The sequence below is a fragment of the Hydractinia symbiolongicarpus genome, chromosome 3 (assembly GCF_029227915.1).
Source record: "Hydractinia symbiolongicarpus strain clone_291-10 chromosome 3, HSymV2.1, whole genome shotgun sequence".
Taxonomy (NCBI): domain Eukaryota; kingdom Metazoa; phylum Cnidaria; class Hydrozoa; order Anthoathecata; family Hydractiniidae; genus Hydractinia; species Hydractinia symbiolongicarpus.
In genome coordinates, this window is record NC_079877.1 from 27,611,007 (window position 1) to 27,624,371 (window position 13,365).

Sequence of the window (13,365 nt, forward strand, 5' to 3'; positions counted from 1 at the left end):
AAGCATAAAAAAAAACAATTTGTAAAATTTGTAAAATTAATTCTGGAACAAGACCATGTTGTATTTACAAATAAAGTTTCAATTTTTTAAAAAATATATTCTTTTGGTATATATCTTTTATTTCAATTTTTTTTCACATGCGCTTTCACAAAAGCACAACTCATATTCGATTTTGCTTTCTTCTGCATAATCTTTTGAAATAAACACTCACGCGCTGACGACAAAGATTGCATACAAAGCCATGTGTTTTTTTTAAAAAAGTACCCGTTCGGAGTGGTTGGTTAATGAAATTGTAGAACATGCTGCAAGTTGAGGGCTAGTTTTTCTTTCTCCTTTGACACACCATGTTCAAATTATTTATATGAACAGTTTAGTGTAATTTATACCCTGCGCCTTTCTCCTTCGAACAAGCAACTGGAAACGCAGCTTATTATTTTTTCTAATAATAACTAGATCTTGGCCTGTGTCACCGTAAAGCATACTCTCCTAAAAGTTTACTCCCCAGTAATAATTTACTAGGAACTAAGTACTCCCCAGTACTTATTTTCCGGGATATTGTTACTCCCGGGAGTATCTATTTACCAGAAAATTATTACTCCCCTATCTTAATAAATAAAAAATGACCATTATTATGCTGTTAAAAAATAGAATTTATTAGGGTGTTGGTCCGGTTGGGACGCTGTTAATCCAACATTAGTAAATGGGACACATATATGCTTTTACCAGTATGGTATTTTTAATTGTTTCACCAAAATAATGATCAACTGTTTTATTACGTTCCGCCCAAAGTTTCGTTATATTTTTGTTCGTAGTTGTACAAAAGTTTTTTTAAATGACAGTGGGAATAACGCATCGCTGTAAGTGCTTATGTTATACATAGAAATATTGTCAACTTGGGTGGGGTGTGCGTCACAGTTCCCCTGCTTTAGTACTTAGTTGTAAAACAATGTCAGAATCTAAAATTCCGTCCCTACCAAAAAATAAACTCGAAATTCTCTTTTGATTCTCCTACCACCAGGCGACATAATCAAAAGTGTTAACAAAAAAATTTTAACATATCACCTGGCATCTTATACTCCTCTGTCTAATAATGAAGAATAACAAATAATGAAAAAAATTAACCTGGTGTTAATATTGAGTAGAGACAGAGGTGCATGGCTTTACAGCCTTTCAGATCTCCTCATTATTGCGGTCTAAGTTAATGATCGTTAATTAAAAAAGACAACTGTATGTGGAAGGTTTTGTAAAAATGAAAGAAAATATGCTGACAAGACATGTTGGTTCTGATTAATTTGAGGCTTATTGCAAGATATAATTAATATCATTATTTGAGTGTTCTATGCATGAATGGATCAAATGAGCTACGTATTAAATCAATGAAATTGTTTTTGATAAAAGAGTCATTGTTTCATATGGTAATGTGCTTATTAAGTGTACGTATAATGCTACGTTCTTAGTCCTGTTAATAGCAGTAAAAGACTTTTTATGCTTCAACTGTGTGTTTCTTGAGGTTAGGAATTATTACGTTACTCGTTTTCTTTGAGTATTGTTGACATGCTGGTTATTACTGTTCTCGTTGTAATTTTTATTGTCATGCTGTTGTTGTGGCTTCTTACTTTTGTTTTTTTATGTCGCCGTCGCCGCTGTTTTTGCCGTATTTGCAGCCGTTTCTCTGGCTCTGTTTCTACATTGCCTTACAAGAAAAAAGAATTATTCTAACGGAAAATTTTTATTTCTATTTTTTCTCCAAATAAGGAAGGTTTTGTCCGACGAAATATATTGGTTAGTTATGAATTGTATATGTTATGACCATTAATGTTAAGTTAACGAGATTCTAATACCAAAAACGTCTCTGCCATTACCAAGCTACCTAGCTTTCAGCTTTTTTGGATTTTTATAAATAAGTAACGAAACTGAAAATAGACTATATTTTTTCACTCTTAAATTTCCTTTCCATCAACTTAGTCACCTCCATAAAATAACATATGTTAACTTAGGGCAAATAAAAGTTGAACCAAGATATATATTCACGTCATGCTCACTTAGGTATTTGTTTATATTCCTTAATGCACAAGATTTGCATACACGATTTTTTCATAAACAACTCTATAGGAACTGAACTCGATTTGAAAAGTTATCAATTCACTTCAGTTTTGTGCAATTGTGAAGCAACTTTTTAAATAAAAAAAATCGAAACAGCTCAAAAGAATAGTTAAAACTCGCAGAATTAGACGAGGAAGACAGGAGATTGTAGACAGAGATAAAGATAGAGACAAGGAGAGTGGAGATAGAAACATTTTTAATGTTCTTATTAATAATTCCGTTGTTTCTTGACTTCAAAACAGTGACTTCTTTTCGTATTTTCCTTTTCTTATAGAAACACTTAATCGAAGAAATTTACGCAACCATTAAGCAACTTTAGATCTAGATATTAGCCGAAGAACATGCAACTTGAAATGTGACAAAAATTCTAAGTTACCTATAAAAAAAATCGTGAATCTAATTAAAATTTTAATTATCGACTTAAAACTTGTGACTTGTTTCTATCAAACATTCATAGGTTAATTTTATATACATTATATAATTTTAACAATCAATTTTTTTAGCACAAATATGAGAGGGATGTTACGTGTCATATTGCTGGTGTTATCCCTTAGTGGTGTGTTCAGCTGTCCTCCTGATTGCAGATGTGTCAATAAAACTGTTAGATGTAGTGTTTCTACAAGTTATTTTGTCTCTAATGGAATCCCGCTTGACACAGAGAAATTACACATATATGGAACAAACACGATCATACCGAAAGACATTTTGAAATCTTTGTCTAACCTTAAGAATGTCTTTTTTTACAGAATTGCTTTGGGAGAAATACCGGAGAATATGTTTAGAGATTGTGATCACGTCGAGGATATTATCTGGATCCGTGGTAATTTAGTAAAATTGAATTGCAAAGCTTTTCGTGGTTTAACTAAATTACGAGAAATTCGGTTAGAATATAATAAAATAACTGAGATAACCGAGAATTGTTTTGATGGCTTATCAGCGCTGGAAGTAATCGATCTTGACGGAAACAAAATCGAGCGTGTAGGAAATCTTTCTGCGACTGTTTTAAAGAAATTGCATCGGATAAGATTGGATGGCAACAATATAAACCATATTTCTCCGCAGAGCTTTGCAAATCTCCCTAATTTGCAATTTTTAATATTAAACAGAAATAATCTAACAACAGTATCAAAAGAAATGTTTGGCGGGTTGGCTAAGCTTAAATCTTTATACTTAACTTTCAATGCAATTAACAAGATAACGGAAAGTGCTTTTCATGACCTTCTCAGTTTATCAAGATTAAAGATAAGTTATAACAGCCTAACCGATATCCCAACTAACACATTTAGTGGGCTAAAATCCTTGTTGGTTTTGGACCTTAAAAATAACAGCTTATCGAGTATCAATGAAAATTTGTTTTCAGACCTTAAAAACCTCAATACACTGGATTTGGGAAAGAATCTTATAAAGGGTGTGGCTGGTGGTTTATTTGAAAGTTTAACTAATTTAAGTAGCTTATATTTGCATGAGAACCAAATTAACAAGATAGATCAACGTTCCTTTGCCGCATTGAAGAATTTGGAAAAATTGAATTTAGGAGGAAATGGGATTGAACGTTTGAAAAAAGGCGATCTAAATCATATGGTTAATTTGAAACAATTAAGGTTAGAGAAAAATTCAATCATTGAAATTGGAGAGAACACGTTTAGAAACCTCGCAAATTTGTCACGTCTCGATTTGAGTGGGAATAAATTGAAGGTGTTAAACAAAACAATGTTTCTTGGATTGGGAAATTTGAAATTTTTAAACTTGGGACATAACTTTATTAATCGCATAGATGACAATACGTTTCAACCCTGCAAAAATCTTTCCACGCTAATCCTTGATAACAACAAACTAGAGGATTTTGGAAAGACATCCGACTTCCCGAATTTGAAAAATCTATACCTATCTTCTAATCTTTTCAAAAGTAATAACTCCTTCAATTTCAGCAACATGCCAAAGGTGGTAAGATTGTCTCTTGCTGATAATAAGTTGCAAAACATATCAGCTGACAGCATTAAATCACTTTCTGATCTTTACATGTTAAACCTCACAGGCTGTCATTTAAAAAACCTACCTGACGGAGTTTTCAAGCAACACGAAAATTTAACCGACCTATTTCTGCAACATAATAATTTAACAATGATAACAAAAGCAATGTTGGAGGGACCGAAACGGTTACGGCGACTAGAATTGAACAACAACCAGATCTCAGTTATTGAAGGAAAGACATTTGAAGGGGTTAGCGTCATCTATTTAAATCTACAAAATAATGAATTGAAAAAATTGGAAAAGGATGTATTCTTTGGAATGAAGCGGTTACACAAGTTAGACCTGTCTTATAACATGTTTCAACTTCTGGAAAGATGGTCGTTTCAAGGATTGTCAAGTATATCTTTATTAGACTTGTCCCACAATCAGCTAAGTAAAATTAACACCTTTGCATTTAATAGTACAACTATCCGATATTTGTTTGCAGTTGACAACAACTTTCTGGGTGGAAGTGATATGTCGTGGTTAAATAAAATCACAACGAGAACGTTTACCGCGAGACACAATAATTTTACGGCTACCGACTTTTCTGAAATAATAACAAAATCTCTTCTGATGGATTTGTCGCATAACCAAATAAAGAATTTGTCTGTAAAAACATTTAACGGCTCTCAATCAGTAAAAACTCTGGATCTTTCGAGTAACGGCATTATGATGGCAGACTTAAAACCGTTTACCGCTTTTAAACAACTAAGACATCTCCACTTGGAAAACAACAACATAACATTTCTTTCCGGAAACTTAGACAAGCAACCTTGGAATCATTTAACTGAAATCTACTTGGACAATAACCAGGTCTCCAAATTAAGATTGAGCGTGGAACATGCTCACAAGGAAAGATTGTTAATACTTAGCTTGACTGGTAACCCAATCCTCTGTGACCATGCATCAGATGAAGCCGACTCACACTTTTTATCTATCTCAGGAAGTTGTTTAACTGTGCACTGGATTGCAAACAAATCAATAGAGCATGGAACAGGAAAATGTAGCTCAATGCATGACGCTGTACAAAACAATATAGTATCGTGCGATAGATACCTAGACGTCTGTGATTTAGACAAACACGCTATTAAATTTCACAACAATGTGAATCTGCATATGATGAATTGCGAGATGAAGAATACAAGCAAATGCGATTTATTCAAAAAAGAAGCTGTTAAATGCTTGTGTAAAGATGGTTATTCTGGAGACTTATGTGATGCTGAATCAACCACAAAGCGATCATATGTTATAGCAGCTGTCGTAATTGTTGTAGCCGCTGTTTTTGTAGTTGTGGGATGTTGCTACTATCGGAAAAAGAGAATTGACAAGGTACAGTATGCAGGACCTTTTTATTGAATAAAAAATAAGCAATCTTTGAAACTAGCATTTCCTCAAGTTCTGAAGTGTACTTCTAAATTAAGGAAATTTTTTTTAGATATCTCAACCGGAAGATGAAATGGATGAGATGTTGCTGTAAAGAAAAACAGTTTCGTAACGTTTATTTATTTTTGTGAAGCATTGATAGTTTAACGAGTTGGAACAAACAGGGAAGAATACAAGAAGGAAGTAAAAAAACTTGCATATTTAGTCACAAACTTTTCCGCGTTCCTACTCGATGAGAATGACAATAGAAGCAAACAAATAAACAAACAAACAAACAAATAAACAAACATTGTAAACCGATAAATTTAACATAACTGCTCCCTTTATAGTTTTACTGTCTTTTTACGTACTTGAAGATTGTTCAACTTTCTTCGTAGTTTTAACTCTTATTTAACTCTAGAGTGAATTTTTAAGTGAGTAATTCAGGGTGATGCGATGTTTCTATCTGAGAGAAGACTTTTTTAGGTGTAAAAAAAGCTGCGTTTTTATTAGAAAGTTAATTATCTTGGTATAAAGATTTTCTGTTGCTAGGAATTTTTACGATTAGTATTTATCTTTTGATTTTACCATTTGTATTACTTTCTTTTCCGTTAAAGTTCGCAACAATGCGAATAGCGTTATTCTTATGTGAAAAAATAATAAAAATATAAAAATTCGCCTAATTTTAAAAATCTATACTGTGACCACTTTTGATTTTTCTTTTATTTAGTTCTTTTTTCTTATTATTTTCTTATTATTTTTTTTTACAGTCACTGCAATTATTTTATCTTAATAAATTCTCATGTTAGAGATTTTCTAAACCTCAATTTCAAGCCTTAAATTTTTAAAAGCAGTTACCTAAAAAAAACTGTACCACAAAGGTCTTTTCTCAAGTCAACGGACAAGGACATCATAGCATGCAAGAAGAAAAATTAAGAGAGATTTCTATTTGATTGCTAGACAAAATATGAAATTTCGACGCTCACGCCTAACAAAGTAGCTAAAAAACTTGTGCCACTTCAAGCGCGTATTTAGCCGTATATGTCCTCAAGTGTCACGTGCATGGATTGAGCGAGACAAATTTTCTTAAGACAGACTTTTCTTCCAGAAAATTGATGCAGAATTTCTATTACGAGATTTAGGCTGCAACAGGGCAAAACTGACAATTTCTCGGCAAAATAGCTCGAAGACAAAACGCTGATTTAAATTGGAAATTTGAGTCCTGCAGCAACAAAATATGTAAAAGATATGTAAAAAGTAAAATTATATAAATACATGCTCAACATCATTTTACTTTGCCCGATGATGGGAGAAGGATCTCCCGAAACGTCGCCTACTAAACTATCATGTTCAAGAAATGATAAACTTTCCACAGTAATATGAATACTGAACAGACAAACCGAAATAATATCGTCAATAAAATATGTAGATTTTGGGCATTTTGGTCTTCCTGTTCCGCGAGCTTAAACCGCAATAAACGCGTTTTTTAAAAAGGGAACTAACGAAACAGATAACTAACGTAATTTTTCTGCATACTTATGAAATTACCCGCGTACAATACAGCTGTTTTGATTATGACGCAGATTTCTAGCTAAAAAACGTCTTTCTACGCAGGACATTTTCGAACATGAAAACTCTCCCTATTTCATCAAGCGACTCTAGATATAAATATCTCTCTTTCACCCGATTGTGCAACAGGTTGAAAAAAGAAAAGAAAATAAGATAAGCTATTTTTTCAGAAAACAATTGATAAACAATACACCTTTAACAATACAATTCGCTTTCTCTGTGAATGGGATTTAAATAAAAGTGAGTTTTTTTTCGAGAATCATAACCCATATTTTCAGTAGGATGGGGATTGCACTCAGTGGGCTTCCATCAAGAACGTGTTAACTACAAACTCTTGCATCTTTACTGGGCTCAAACAACTTATCTTTTGAACCAGGGGCTAATCGGTTAAGTAGCTGTATCCACATTTTTCTCTTTTCAGGATTCTTTTTTGTTGTTGGAAATGGATAAAGTCTAAATGGTGGTTCACAGGAACATTCACTTTTTTTTACATTGTGATCCTTACAAACAGCTTCCTTCCATTTCTTTAATTTATAAGCGCCATTGGCACAGTTAAACACAACACAATGATAAGCCATAAGTATTTTAAAGACAATTATAGCACGAAAATTGAAAGCGTCTGGCACTGACAAACTTGAGACTTCCTTTGCAAAACTTTTCGTACGGACTGTTTTACTCGAAATTTTCGTGCGCATGGTAGCACCGATTCAAACCCAGACTTTTGAAAAAGGTGTATTAATTATTAAACGGAGGATGTGGTCTCTGTAGTACAACCGCCATAGTTATTAGAATTTCCGCAGCTGTTATGGCTCATAAAAACTATAACTTACGGCTTCTTCTTGTCTCCAAACTTAAAGCGGGTAAACAATGCTGAGACGCGTCAACCTCGTTTTCATGATAATTTGCCTTTTTGCTCCGTAATAACAACTCAGGGTCCACAAGACCCTGGGGACATAGTTAGCGACGTGTGAATAAGAAAATCTCTTCATATTAGAACGACCAAGCTTGAAAAGTCAAGAACTTGACAACATTTTTGTAACTAGACCAATATTAATGCTTTTAGCCAGTAAAGGAGGCTTCTTAAAAAATTGTTAAAAAGATTGACCTGAAGTTTCCTGTTTCATTAAAAAGGAAAAATAATCCTTAATTTTACCCAATCATGTTCATTTGTGTTTAGAAAAAAATCGTTTAAGATGTTTAGTTATTTATTATTCTGTCTTTTGATACATGTTAAGCATGAGATCAGAGTTCTAAATTTTAAGAAAGATATTTGAAGCCATGTTGAACCTCAATTTCCGCCCATAAAAAAAGGGAAAAGGTTGAGGACAGTTTCATGGCGCGAAAAAATAATTAATATTCGAGAATTCGCCCTTGGAAGGTTGCCCCCTAATAGAATGACTTTTTTTAAAAAAAATAAACCAGGAAAATAATTTCTCTACGTTTTCAGCCTGAAAGATTTTTAGGTGTAGAAAAAACACATCACCAGTTTCATCAATTAAATATATTTCACGACGTTTCGGCCGTATACGGCCATTATATCAAGACATGTTACAAACACTGTTTCGTATAAGTTCATTTTAAATACATTACCATCGTACGATACAATTATCGTACGATATATTAATCAACAAATAGGAATGATGGAATAAATGCTGTATTTCTATTCAAAACTGGTTTATCCCTATGGATTAATAAACTCTCCTTCGGCTCTAGATCGTAGTTATTATTATTAATTTCTGAAATATTTTTATTATTTTTATTTTTATTTTGTTTTTATAATTTTCAGCCATTTCGAGCCGATATAAAAATTTTCTAAAAAAAAAATTTACTATTTTCTTATTTATAAACAATGCTACGGATACAAAATCTAACAAGAATAGAACAATTAACATTAATATCTGATTACAATGAAAGAAACGAATTCACTCAAAAACGATACATCATTAAATACATATTAAAAATAAATATATATAAAAATATATGGTGTATGACACCATGCAAAATATCTATATTGATCCAAAAAAGTTTAAAAAGTATCCTTACAACCAAAAATGCACAAAACAAACGGACTTTTCGTCCAATTGAAACCTTAATTAGTTAAACCATAATAAATAACTCGTTGAAATGCCACTCAAAGTATCAACCTAAACGTAATGTAAATAATTTTGACAAAAATGATGACATTATTACTGACGGTCATCACTTGGGGTATCTTTTTTCATTGTAATTTTGCAGACATCATTCGTACAAAGTTTTATGACTTACAACCCAACACAAGGATAGTTGTAGGTTCCAAACCTTTTAAAGCACTAGATTTTGGCCGTTACTTGAAACTACCCTGTTATTTTATATGCAATCATTATTATAAACAAAATATAAATTTCTTTAGCATTATCTTTGGGAGAACTTAAAACTCACTTTACCCTAAAACTTAAAACAAAAATGGTCTTTTATTTGGAAACTTTAAACAGAATGTATTTCGGACAAATTTTAAGCTTTTGATGTTTTCATAGAATGAGTGGCTACATAAGCAAAACTAAAATTTATGCCATCTTGTTTCTTTCATGATGTAATGTAATTGTGCCATGTTTAATTGCATGTAGAAAAGCCTATTAAAAGTTATGGAGGGTGAAGACCAGCCTCTCGGTCAGAAAATGTTTGAATTACGCCGGATTGGTTTATAGTGACGCCTTGATGGCCTTCTTCCTACAACTGGCGATTTCAATTTTCCATTGATAATCAGGAAATGGAAAAACAAATGCAGACAAAAGCCCAAATGAAGAGGAGGACCGGTTGTGTACACAATTTGAAATAAAATTGGTAAGTTAGCACTTCTAGCCTTTTCCTCAATTTTTCCATTGCAAAAACTAATAATAGATGCTAAAAACACAGCAAGGAATGATAGCATAAGTAAAGGAACGAGGAAATAGCTTTTCTTGCGTCGTTTCATCGACACAGAACAGGAAGATTTGACATCAGCCTTGAAAAAAAGATATATCTGAAATATAAGTGATATTATTCTCGAGCCATACTTGACTGCATTCCAAGTAAAATAATGCACGTCATTCCAATTCTTAATTTGTGCACATCTGACTGTCCAAACCGAAACCATTCCACACTTAAGACACCAAAATGCCAAAGCGAAGAGACCCATTCCGACCATTAGTATGTCAACACCTTGCACATGCTCTTCTTCGACTTCTATTATCTCCTTTTCTTTGTCTTCACCAGTATTTCTTGCACTAGCCAAATGGTTGCGATCTGTTTTTTCAATGTGGTCGTCTGATGCTTTTCTCTTCTAAACTTAAAAATAAGTATCAAGTAGGAGACTTACTTACTTTTATGCATAAACTATCACTTCTTCGGGCTTTATTTTTACAAAAATTAACAATAAAAAGTTGGTCAATGTAAACACTTGAAAGTTGATTCAAAAACTATATAAATGTAACCCAAATTCTAAAATAAGATTACAGTGAAACTTATTTAAAGCGGAAATCTTCGGACAAACGGATTGACAGACAGACACTAAGACGAACATAACAGAGTTTTCATTATTTATATTAGCTAAATGCAACTAGATAACTACATCTCACGATTAATTTTTAAACTGTCACGGGAAATTAGTTTGAAGAATAAAAAATGCTGGTGCTTGCTTTTCCTACGACAGAATAATGACAGGTTGTGAGAAATGAAATGCTCTATGGTGTGAAGGCTCCACTGGATTTGCAATAGACTGTACACCTGTAATAAATGATTACGAAGATGTGCAGCATCGTTTGGCCACCAGATAGTTTCTATATCAATAATACCCGCTTTCTGTCTGTCTGTGCATTAATCCAGTGTTATCGTTACATAGATTCCGTTATTACGTTTATTAACTCTGCTTCAAAGGGTTTTGCTGACAACGTCCGTTTTGGTTTGGAAGTGGTGCGTGGTCGTTTTATGTCCCTTTCGAACCTTTTTATTTTACAAAAGCATTTTATTTTTGCAATTTCTTGTTCGTTCATCTTAACAGGAATATATTGTCCAATTATTTACCTTTATAAACATTTTAAGATTTTAGCTATAAACGTAGATTTCAAGGGACCATCCTAACCAAGCTAGCTTTATTTCAGCTATAGCTAACTAGCTATATAAGCTTATTCATTCTTATTCTTTTAACGTTTTTAATTAGTTTGGTGTAAAAGATTTTTATCCTAGCCAAAATTATTTATTTTTGTGGTGGTTGTGACTATCTAACTAGCTCTTTAGCTGGCTACATCTGGCTAAAAAGTGAAGAAAGCCAAATAAAATTCGCCTACAACAGCATGACTAATACATAATTCAAATGGTTAATGCAGGTAGGTAGCTACACCTTTTACTGTAATATAAACATTGCCAAAAGTCTATTGCTTCAATCAGACTACAGGGTTTATGTTTTGCCCAAAATTACTTCAAGCTTATTTCACAGAAACTTATTCCGCAAAGTAAAATTGATTTAGCTGGAACATGTTGACTGACTGTTATGCTATAATGTGGTAAAAACAGGTTATAGACTGTATGTTTTCTTGGCTAAATTTGCGTGAAAGTTATTTTTTTGGAAAATATGTTACACCTGAAACACTATAATGCTTAAATTAACGACAAGCTGCATTCATGTACTAAAGCGCTCCAGCGGGTCACACAGTTACTTGTGGCCTATCCCCGCGTTTCGACGCCAGTTCTCCTGGTTAGTCTATAATATAATACTTGCTGTTTGTTGGCCTAAAATTATGTAATCGCATCTATAATCACAGTAATACCACCCGTCCAAGTAAATTTCATAACTTAATGTAGCACTCGTCCAAGTTACTTTCACTTCTTAATGCTAACATACAAACTAGCTGCGATGGAAATATGTACGATGGAAGATTCCCGTTGGTATTTCAAGGAGTTAACGACTAGTATATTAAAGTAAGTAAATTACTTACCAGATGTAAAAATGCAGCACCAGCTGTAACAACAACAACGTCGCCTACAATGCTAAATATATTAGCCCACGGACCGAATATTTCTGTGATTACTAATATATTCAATAGCTGTAGTAAGCATAAAGTAATTCCGCAAGAATATCCTAATCCAGTAATACCGTCAGCATGTACTCGAAACTGTTCGGCTATTTCAACACTTTCAAGAACTAGAATGTCGGATGAAGATCTTTGCGTTTCCATTTCTTCGCCGTTTAGAATAACTTTGTCAATTTTAAGTGCGTTTTCCATAAAAATAATGCAACATAATAATCTGTAGTCGATCAAGAAAGCTGCGTAACCATAACTAAACAGAGTAGCACCTCCTTGAAATATTGAAGCAATAAACTCATTCCCCTGCATGTCGGCAATTTTAATTGATTCCAGCCACATGGAAAAATTAAACAAGGAAATTATTTTAAAATACCAAGATGCACCAATTAGTTTCCCCTTTGCGGGAAGTTTTAATCTCAAAAAGAAATAGTAGAGAACTGCTTGAAACGATTTCTGCAACATACCAGAAAGAATAAGACAGGCTGAGATGTAATCTGGCTTTTTTTCTCTGAATGATCCAATGAACATAAACAATTCAAATATGAGCAATATTATTGTAATGGCGCATATGAAAACCGATATTTTACCATGATGATGCCCAATTGATTTAATTTGATTGTTCTGGCGAATTTCAAAAAACACCATTGCTCCACAAAGTGTCACTACTGTACCGAAAAGAATCACTTTCGACATTTCATAAATTAAGTACATTTTTTTGAAGGAAGATTGATATGATAAATCTGCAAGAATGGTGACTAAAAGTGCAAATACAATGATTCCTTGATTACATTTTCCTCCCCGAATATTATCATCTCCACGTGAATACCACATTAATATACCAGAAACAACAAAAAATCCAAGACCGGATAGTGATATAAATAATGCACCTAATTCCTTGTCAACAGATACAGTTATGTTTTGATTGTTACCACTGTTGTTCTGTTGAACGACATCTGTGATCACATCTAAAACCTGTTGAAAACTATCCATCTTTTCTAAAATTAATATAAAATTATTGTCAGAGATCAGGTCTGAATGTTAAATAATTTACCACTGCAATTTTGACTGTGAATGTTTATCAGGAAATTAAATGATATTATTTGACAGGTATTAAACCCCAAATCTGCCAAAAATAAAGTGAACATAATCTCTTTAATAATAGCCGTATTCCGTCTGTCTGTGTGTCTGCCTGCTACAGAAACACGAAATTCTATATATAAAGGTGGGCGACCCAGTGGGTTTTCCACGGGTAAACGGCTAGTCTATTTTATAATACCCG

The 13,365-nt window shown here is 33.1% G+C and overlaps 2 protein-coding genes across 2 annotated transcripts; one reads left to right on the forward strand and one right to left on the reverse strand.

The window, feature by feature from the left end:
• The first annotated feature begins 1,412 nt into the window (after positions 1 to 1,412).
• On the forward strand, positions 1,413 to 6,154 carry LOC130636596 (insulin-like growth factor-binding protein complex acid labile subunit). Its single transcript, XM_057446368.1, has 3 exons — positions 1,413 to 1,510; positions 2,607 to 5,445; positions 5,552 to 6,154. The coding sequence occupies exons 2-3, from the start codon at positions 2,614 to 2,616 to the stop codon at positions 5,591 to 5,593; spliced, it is 2,874 nt and encodes a 957-aa protein (XP_057302351.1). The 5' UTR covers positions 1,413 to 1,510; positions 2,607 to 2,613; the 3' UTR covers positions 5,594 to 6,154.
• Positions 6,155 to 8,533: 2,379 nt separating this feature from the next.
• Positions 8,534 to 13,081, reverse strand: LOC130636597 (uncharacterized). Its single transcript, XM_057446369.1, has 2 exons — positions 11,997 to 13,081; positions 8,534 to 10,345 (listed from the first exon to the last, which is right to left on the reverse strand). The coding sequence occupies exons 1-2, from the start codon at positions 13,074 to 13,076 to the stop codon at positions 9,695 to 9,697; spliced, it is 1,731 nt and encodes a 576-aa protein (XP_057302352.1). The 5' UTR covers positions 13,077 to 13,081; the 3' UTR covers positions 8,534 to 9,694.
• Positions 13,082 to 13,365: the final 284 nt, after the last annotated feature.